We start from the raw sequence: 10131 nt of genomic DNA, 5'->3' as shown, positions 1-10131 counted from the left end.
AAATTCTAACCCAATATCATTGATGAACACAGTTACAAAAATCCTCAACAAAATATTAGCACAATAGAGTCAACATTTAAAAGATCATGCACCATGATCAATAAAATTTATTGCACAAGTGCAAGGATAGCTTAATATTCACAAATCAATCATGTTAAGAAAATGAAGGACAAATATATGATTATTTCAATAGATGAAGGAAAAGTATTTGACAATATTCAATATGCATTCATGATAAAGACTTTGAACTAACTGGGTATAGAGGAAAACTACCTCAACATATTGGAGGCCACATATGACACAGCTAACATCATTGTCAACAGTAAAAAGTTGAAAGCTTTTTCTCTAAGATCAGAAACACAATGATTCCCACTTTTATTCAACATGGTTCTGGAAGCCTTAGCCAGAGCAATTAGGCAAGAGAAAGCAATAGAAGTGATTTTAATCTGTCTGTGTGCCATAGCTTCATCTTGAGAACGAACCAGTAAGATAGACAAAAATAACTGTGGCTGCTGGGAGAATTGTGATCATCTTTGGGGCCAAATGTCATCACTACTCAGGGAAGGGTAGCCCTATGAAGTACATCAGTCAATTCTCCTCCACATGGACGATGCTTAAGCGCCCTGCACCAGAGGACCAAAGTCTGAAAAGTGGTCTAAGGACACCATTAAATGTGTTCTTGGGAAAGCTGAAAATATAGGACCCATCTGTCATGTTACAGAAAGATACTTCTCCAGCCTCATAATCCAGGACTATCCCCACACTAAGGGGTCTTTCTGTTAGAGTAAGATGAGTTTCTGGGGAGGTGAGAGCCCAGTATTCCCCGTCATAGAGCCTGATGGCCCAGAAACCATTCTGTGGGGACATTGTGACCCTCCCCTTCCTTTTTACATTATCCCTACAAATTCCCAGGTCCCAGGACTGCGTGTCCCCAACCTCTACCTCCCAGTGGCATTTCCCTGAGCTGATGCCCTGCTGACCCAGCACACAGGGAAGGGAGGCAAATCTCTGCGAGGAGCGGGGTAGATTCTGACAAGGCTCTTGCCAGGTTACTCGTTTCCCATCTTCAGACAGGAGGAGGGCAGGATGGGCAGTGGCTGCATTCAGAGTCACATTTACTGCAAAGACAAATGGACCATCATGTTTCCTGGAAAAGTCTCAGTTGCCTGGGCCAGGGGGTCCCCATTCTGTGAGGGCTTCTCTGGTTCTGGGCAGACCCAACGCTCCTCCACTCATCTTCCCCTGACAGCACCTCCAAAGGAGCAGGGTCCCTCTGTACCACCATACACTCACCAGCTCTCGATCCTTCTTTCTTCCAAGCTGCAAGAGACATATCAACATGAAAACCCACCACCTGAAATATATAACGCTTTCTGTCCTCCCAGAATATCTGAGTATGAATTCCGAAGCATTAATTCAGGAATGAAAGCACCAATGGAAATATTTGTCCACGTACTTGCACCTCTTTTTACAGCCCACTGAGTTATATCTGACTTGAGGAACTGACTCTTCCTTATGTTCTTCATCTAAACTTTGCATCTGGTAAGCGTCTATAACCTATTTAGGAAACTGGAAAGAAATAAAGAATACTACCTGTATAGCCAAATACATGTTTTTGCTATAGTTACCTCATCCTTTATCTATCAGAGCATAATGTGAGATACAATATTTTTATAAAGCTGCTATTTGTCTTTCTCTGACTGGATTGTTTAACTTAGCATAATAATCTCTAGGTCCATCTATGCTGTCAAAAAAAGTAAGAGGTTTTATTTTTTACTGCCATGGAGTATTCTACAAACACCATATGATCTCACTTATATATGGACTCGAATGATAAAATTAACCGTCAAACAAAATAGAAATAGAGGCATGAATATGTGGAACACTGACAACTCTCAGCATGGAAGGGGGGATGGACAAAAGAATGTGATGGGATGAGCTAAACAACATTATGCGGAACCCACAGACACAGACAACAGTGTGGTGATGGCCAGAGGAAAGGGGGAGTGGGGCTGGGTGGAGATGAGCGATGAGAGGGGGTAATGGGGATATCTATAATAATGTCAACATTAAAAGTGAAGTTAAATAAAACCATTATAATTTAATATTTCAAACACCTTTGTTAACATATTGAATAATCTATTGGTTTAATGAAATGTATGTTTTGGAGTTTCTTTGATTTTTAATATATTTTCTTCCACACTCTACGTGTTAATTTAAGATATCTTTGATAATAGCATATTCATCAACAGAGTCCATGTCACTCACCAGCATAGAATGATTTAGACCCAACTGCAAAAGAACAAAAGAGAAAATCATTATTGTTTTCTTTCCTTTTGTGTTTTCTCTGATTGCCTCTTCCATTTAACTCTGTTTTTGTCATATTTCTTCTTCTGACTCATTTGGACCTTCTCTTTCTCTACTATATCTTCATATTCCATTTTTTTTTAAACATGATGATAAAACTTAGGTGAAGGATAGCTAGAAATGGGAAAGCAACTAAAGGTGGGAGGGGAGGATGAAAGTGGAAGGAGTGTGGCTAACATAAAGGCAGGAAGGAAGGAGGAGAAGGGGAAGAACTTGTGGCTTCAACTTTAGAAAATATGGAAGTTTAAAAAGATAATGCTTCTTTGCTTACTAAAGTATATTTTATTGTATTACTGTACTGCATTCTACTGCTATAGGTGTAGAATAGAACAAAGACAGAAGAATGGAAACTTTGAGAGGTAAGTATAACTCATAGGACTTGAATTGAGCCTTCCTCCCATCATCCAGTTGGAGGAGCAAGATTAATTAAGATGGGAAATGACATCATGAGAGAAAGTAGATACGCCTTTCTGTGCTATAAACAATATCAATCATTTGTCATTCATTGAACCTTCTACCATTTTGCAGAATAAAATGCAAACACACTCACATGTACAAGACAGATATTTTAAAAAGTAATGAGGAGAATACAGTAAAAGCATCCATCTGACCAAAACTGCATCTGCAGCACTAGTCACGGAAGCCTGCCACATACATTAAAGAGATATATTCTCAAATACCATTCAATCTAAAAACAAAATATATTAAAAATTTTATTGATAAAGGGGAAAATTATACTTTCAGAAACATCTGAAGATGTTAGCTTCTCGAGTCATTTACAGAAAATAAATATATATATATATATATATATATATATATATATATATATATCTTAAAGAATTCTTCTGTATTCATAAAATGTTTGCATTTTGTAGAATTATTTACTATGCCAATAAAGTGCATAAATATAAAGAATAAACACTATGGTGGGTAGAAAATAAGCCAGGAAAATTGTATAAAATAATTTGTATACTGCTCTGTTTTTCTCTTTTTTTGCTAAATCCCTCCAACAACATGTTGATTGCTGGAGGGAGAGGTTGGGGAGTTGGAAGGGGCTTAAATGGTGATGGATGGAGACTTGACTTGGGGTGGTGAACACATAATACAGAGAACAGATGATATGCTGTGGAATTTTGCAAATCAAACCTGTATAATTGTGTTAATCAGTGTCACTCCAATAAATTCAATAAAAAAGGGAAATATTTGTATACTTGTGAACCCTTAGGCTATATGATCAAGGGGAGTGGAAGATTGAGCCTCATGTTTACAGTTGACCAAAGAATGACATCAGAATTTATACATCTCAGGTAGGACAATGGATAGAGAAACTTACTCAGCAAGTTTGTTGACTACTCCCATCTCTTAAGGTTTGGGGATGTATCAGTTACATAGAAATAGGCTCTACTACATGAGAGGTATGAGAGAGAGAGTGGGCAGAGGGAGAAACTCTGAGTATTTCAATCTAATACTGTTTATATCACCACTGCTTAGTGAAAATATAACAAGTCTCTGGAAAAAAACAAAACAAAACAAAACAAAACCCAAAAAACAAAACAAACAAACAAAGAAACACAACAAGCCAATGCTTATAAGGGAGAAATGAGTAATATGGAATGAAAAAAGAAGAAATAGGAAAGAATGGGACGTAAATGTAGAGAACTTAATATAGGAGAAGTCCATGTATAAAAGTTTGTTAAAAAGGAGAAAATTTATTAAATGGAGAAAAAAAACTTAGTAATATTAGTATGATGACTACCTTTAAATTGTTCTTAGACCCTTAATACTCAATATTATTTAGACTTTTATTATTTGACTAGAGGCTCAATGCATGAAATTCATGTAAGAGTGGGGCTTCCTTCCCTCGTCTGCTGGCACCGGCTTCTCTCTGGCACCTGGGACCTGGGCTCCCCTCTGGCCACTGGCAGGCACCCGGGAACCAGGCTTCCCTTGCAGCCCCAGCTTTGTCCCGAAGGTCATCTGGTATAATTAGCATATTATGCTTTTATTATTATAGATTAGTCAATTCTTATTATTGCATAGCTATGTGGTATAAAGTTGCTTAAAGCACTGAATTAGATAATACTGAACCACTGGTGTTAAGAAAATGTGCGGTTAGTTTCCAAACACATCTAATCACAATATTTTTGTCCATCTGTGGACAAAACCTACTTGTATTTGCATTTCTATTTTAATATATGCCTAAATGAGCTAATGTAAACAAAATCACTTGAAAGAAAGAGAATTGAGGTACTGACAGTGGAAGATTTAAAAATCAAATTACCTAAGTCTTTTTTGGAGAAAATTCATACATCAGAAATATTAAAAGTGCAAAACTTATCAGGTAAATTGTTAATAAAATTATATCGACAGAATGGATCTGTCCACATTGATTGCAACAGTAGCAGAAATCAGAGGTAGTATGGGAGAAACTGAACAACAATTGATGATGGCAACTTCAGCTTAGAAGATAACAAAGCAAAATGATAAAAATGTATATTTAGTTAAAAATATGATCATTGAGAATTGAAGGCAAAGATAAAGCAAAAATGAAGAGGGGGGAGCCAACATATAGAGAAAAGATGAAACAATTAAATACACAGTGAAATACATTAATTGAACTTACCTTTTTCTTGTTCAGCCTTGTCTGAAAAATAAAAGAAAGAACCAATTCATTAAGAATGAGAGCACAATGTCAGGAAGGAGAACAAAAATTTGAAACCCTTTTATAGTTTGCTCTATGGTTCAAATTGATCTATACCTCTGCTTCATCAAACAGAGACAAAACTGTTTTACATTCTCCCACCTATTGGTGCAAAAGGAATCTAATCTAATCATAAACAAACATGGTAATGGACCATACCTTCGCTACGCCTCCCGTTGGCTAATCAGCATGATATGCAAATTAACCACCAACAAATATGGTGACCAATTTGCATACTGCAGGCAGATCCCGCTGCACAGCCCCAGCACGGGATCCGGGCCTGCTGTGTCTTGGGCGGGGTGGGCGGGGTGGGTTGGGTGGGCGCCAGTACGATCTGAGCGGCTGCTAGCCCCAGCCCGGGATCCAGGCCAGCCATCTGCTACTGGAAGAGACAGGGCAGACACTGCAGGATTGGGCGTGCCATCTGCCAACCAGGGAGCGGCCCTAAGCCAGCAGGTGGTTATCTTCTGAGGGATCCCAGACTGTGAGAGGGCACAGGTTGGGCTGAGGGACCCCCACTGCCAGTGCACAAATTTTTGTGCACAGGGCTTCTAGTCCTATCTAATAAAAGAGCAATATGCAAATTAACCATCACTCCATCACTCTGTCACAAAGATGGCTACAGCCACAAAGCTGGAGTGAGCAGGAGGTTTGGGTTGCCCCCAGCAATGGAGGAAGCCAAGCTTCCTGCCTGCCCTGCGGGTCATGAGCTCCGCTCAAGGCTACAAAGTTTCAATTATAGAAGAAATATAAATCCCAGAAAAAAAAAGAAAAAAAGGAGAGGCTGGGGCTTGGGTCGCCGGGTGGCGTGGCCAGCCTGAAAACGGCCCTCAGCCCCTCACCCAGGCTGGCCAGGCACCCCAGTAGGGACCCTCACTCTGAAGGAGGTGTGGCCAGCCTGCAAACAGCCAGCAATCCCTCACCCAGGTTGGACACACCCCTATGAAGTGAGGGTCCCCGCTGGGCAGCTTGGCCAGCCTGAAAACAGTCCTCAGCCCCTCACCCAGGCTGGCCACACCCTCATGGGGTGAGGATCCCCACTGGGGGGCTTGACCACCCTGCAAACAGCCATCAGCCCCTCACCCAGGCTGGCCAGGCACCCCAGCGGGACTCCCACCCTGATTCGGGACACCCTTCAGGGAAACCAGCGGGCCCCCACCGGGGGAATCAACATATAGAGAAAAAGACAGGGAATGGCAAAGACACCAAGAAATAAGTCAGAGTTTTTGGATATAGAGTTGTCAGAAAAATATACGAAATAATTTCTTAAGATCATCCAGCAAATAAAATAATAATATCTGTGTAGCTCAGCTGGTGTTGCTCAGTGGTTGAGCATCAATCTATGAACCAGAAGGTCATAGTTTGATTCTCCATAAGAGCATATGCTGAGGTTGCAGGCTCAATCCCTAGTAGAGAGCATGCAGGAGGCAGCTGATCAATGATTCTCTCTCATAATTGATGTTCCTACCTATCTCTCTCGCTCTGAAATAAAAAATATAAAAAATAACATAAATATGTGAAAGTCCAATAAAAACAAGCATACAAATGAATTTTTTGAAAAATTTGAACATAATGTTAAACATAGTCAGATGTAGATAAACACATACATGTATATACATCATGCATACAAAATAAAGGTACCAACAGTGACAGATGGCTGCTCCCTTTCATCTAGAGAATATTCTACCCCAAAATGAGAAAATAAGTGAATTTACTAAATTGAGAAAAAAATAGGAATAATAATCTTGGTAGTTACCTTTTCAAAATGTACATGACTGATTTAAATTTTATTTAGACTTTTATTACTCAGTGTGCTTGCTTTAATATGGTTTTTGGCTGCTACTAAAATTTATGTAGTCAGTTCTCATTTTTGTTATAGCTATGTTGTATAATAGAGCCAAAAAAAGCAAAACTGAGAAGCTTGAACCCTTGTTCCTAGAGAAAATACGAAATTCAATGCCTGAGTGTCCTGAACATGTTTTGTCAACTTATGAATACAGAATTTTGTTTTATGTGGGTTTCTATTTCAATTCATGCCCCAAATGCAACTCATCTTCATTAAATCTCATGAAAGGAAAGGAATGCTCTTTAAATATTTTTTGTAGATTAAATTTATTGGGATGATGTTGGTTAATACGATTATGTGGTACTAATAGTGTAGTGCTATGATAACATCATCTGCGTATGCCATTGTGGGCTTACCACCCAAAGTCAGCTCTACTTCCTTGGCCATATATTTCAACCTCCTTTATCCTGTACTACCCACCTCTTCCCTCTAGTAACCACCATACAGTTGTCTGTGTCTATGAGGTTTTTCTCTTTTTAAACTTTATTATGGAGAATATTACAGAAGTCCCTTCACCCCCTCACCCCCTCGCACCCCCCCTAGCCCTCTATAACCTTCTTCTACAGCCTCACACCCAGGTCTTCAAGACACTTTTATAATTGTACATGGGCTATGCATATATGCTTTTAAGTTCTTTGGTTAATCTTTCCAGGCAACCTGTAACTGCCCTCCCCCTGACACACACACCCAATGCCTCTGAGAATCCTCAGTTAGTTCCATGCTTTCCTGTCTCTGTGAGGTTTTGTTTGATTGTCTTGTGTGCTCATTTTGTGCTTTCAGTTTCATATGCCACATGTGAGTGAAATCATATGGTTCTTGACTTTGTCTGCTCAGCATGATATTCTCAAGATCCACCCCTGTTGTCGCTAATGGCAGTATTTCATCTCCCAAGGAGACATACAAATGCTCAGCAGGTATTTGAAAAGATCCTGTACTGCACTAGCCATTAGGGAAATTCAAATCAAAACTGTAATGAGATACCTCCTCACACCTGTTAGAGTGGCTGTTGTCAATAAGTCTAGTAATAACAAATGTTGGAGAGGTTGTGGAGGAAAGGGAAGCCTCATTTACTGCTGGTGGGAATGTGAACTGGTACAGCTACTGTGGGAAACAGTATGGAGGTTAATCAAAAATTAGAATAGAGATCTCATATGACCCAGCAACACCTTCTAAGCATACTTACCCCCAAAATTTGAAAATATTTCTTCCCAATGATATATGCACTACTCTGTTCACTGAAGCATTAGTCACAGTGGACTAGACATGGAAGCAAGCCAAGTGTCCTTCAATACATGCTAGGGTAAAGATGAAGTGGTACCTATATACAATGGGATACTACTCAGACATAAGAATAAGGTTTTTATTTTAGTACTATAGACCCAGTGCATGATTAAATCGTACGAATGTAGGATCCCCTAGGCCTAGCCTGCCATCAGGGCCTTGTCGGCCGCACCACAAAGCCTTGCATGCTCCATGGACACTGCCGGCATCCCGCCCCAGATGTCCACAGATGCTGCTGGCATGCTGCCCCGACCATCGTGAGAGCCGCTGCACGCTGGTCATGAAGCCATAGTATGGAGGTTCCACAAAAATTAAGAATAGAGATACCATATGACCCAATGTCACGGCCACAGACCTTTAATGACATAGAAGATATCTGGCTGCAGGTAAATATAGTCAGTTCTTCTATTGTGGGAGCTGGCCATACAACACTACCACAAATAATGATTCATCGAATCCTGAACCACTGCTCCTATTGGTTATGCAGATTAGGTTAATGGGTACCTTTATCCTCAATGTGTTGTCCCTCATGAATAGAGATCCAACAATACCTTATATGGATACTTAAGCCCCACATTTGAAAATATTTCTTCCCAATGACATATGGACTCCTATGTTCACCGTAGCATTAGTCACAGTGGACAAGACATGGAAGCAAGCCAAGTGTCATTCTCTACATGCTTGGATAAAGAAGAAGTGGTGCCTGTATACAATGGGATACTACTCAACCGTAAGAATAAGCTTTTTATTTTAATAAGATCTCTGCTTGTGGCTAAATATATATAGTCAGTTCTATTGTGTTCGCTGGCCGTATAAAACTGCTACAAACTATGATTCATAGAATCCTGAACTACTGCTCCTATTTGTTATGCAGATTAGGATAATGGGTACCTCTATCCTCAATGTATTGTCAAAGGGTCCATACATAACATTATTGTATGTGAGCCTGATTTTAACTCATTCTTGAACAAACTGTACCATAAGCAATTCAGAGGGAAGGGAGGTGAAGTATTAAATGGCAGAAATGGCTGGCTGGGGATGGGGAAGGGGAGAAGTCTACATTGTATGGCTGGAGAGGGGTAGGAAGGGAGGTCTACATTGTATGGCCTGGAACTATATTGGACAAGACTTTCAGATAAGATACATTAAAAGTAGCAAAATTTTGCAAAAGTAATTACTAAAATTTACTTTTCAGAAAGGAAATGTTTGCATACATTAAAAGGACAGGACAATCAAAGAAATAATCATGGGGGAAAGCAAATAACAAATGAAAATAGTAAACTTATGTTCAAATCATACCAATACATGAAAAAGTGACGTACATGTGCGTTGTGGAGTAAGGAAGATGATCCTTGAGAGTTGAAAACAAATGCAAAATAAACACATGAAATTGAGTAAGTGCAAAGTGAAATACCTTCAAGGGACTTGTCTTTATCCTGGTCACCTTTAACTGAAAGAATGAAAGAAAGAGAAAAAAAAAACTGTTCAAACATGATGCAAGCATAATGTCATGAAGAGAAGAGGATGCTAATTTGAAACCCTTCTGTTGCATATTCTTTAATGGAACTGACCGACTTTTCTAAGAAGTGGAGCCAAAGGATCCTAAGGCCATGCAACAAATAAGAGCCAGTGTCACTCTCCATCTCCATACCCATTCGTGCCAAAGGCATGAGATGGGAAAGTAAGACCGACCAAAAGTAGAACTTCCTCTGGGGTAAACTATATCAATATTTGGTCTTGCTTCAGGCTTTCCACCTTTTCAGTCCTAAATTGCAAAAGTGCACATACCTGAGGGAGGTATTTTAAGTCTGATGCAGAAGCCTGTATATAGTACAAGTACCCGGCTATCAACACCTGTATCCGTATCAGTCATCATATGAAGCCTGCTTATAAACATAAGGAGCTCCCTTCCCAAATTCCATTGTATCTCTAAACT

The 10131-nt window shown here is 39.7% G+C and overlaps 1 protein-coding gene across 1 annotated transcript; it reads right to left on the bottom strand.

Moving 5' to 3' along the window:
- Nucleotides 1-588: 588 nt before the first annotated feature.
- On the bottom strand, nt 589-10068 carry LOC106695100 (butyrophilin subfamily 1 member A1-like). Its single transcript, XM_023747362.1, has 4 exons — nt 9984-10068; nt 9610-9645; nt 4991-5011; nt 589-1118 (listed from the first exon to the last, which is right to left on the bottom strand). Exons 1-4 carry the CDS (start codon nt 10066-10068, stop codon nt 589-591), a joined length of 672 nt encoding a protein of 223 aa, XP_023603130.1.
- Nucleotides 10069-10131: the final 63 nt, after the last annotated feature.

The sequence above is a fragment of the Myotis lucifugus genome, unplaced genomic scaffold (genome assembly GCF_000147115.1).
Source record: "Myotis lucifugus unplaced genomic scaffold, Myoluc2.0 scaffold_846, whole genome shotgun sequence".
Taxonomy (NCBI): Eukaryota; Metazoa; Chordata; class Mammalia; order Chiroptera; family Vespertilionidae; genus Myotis; species Myotis lucifugus.
Note: the sequence above shows the minus strand (reverse complement) of the source record. Positions and strands in the feature narration are given on the sequence as shown.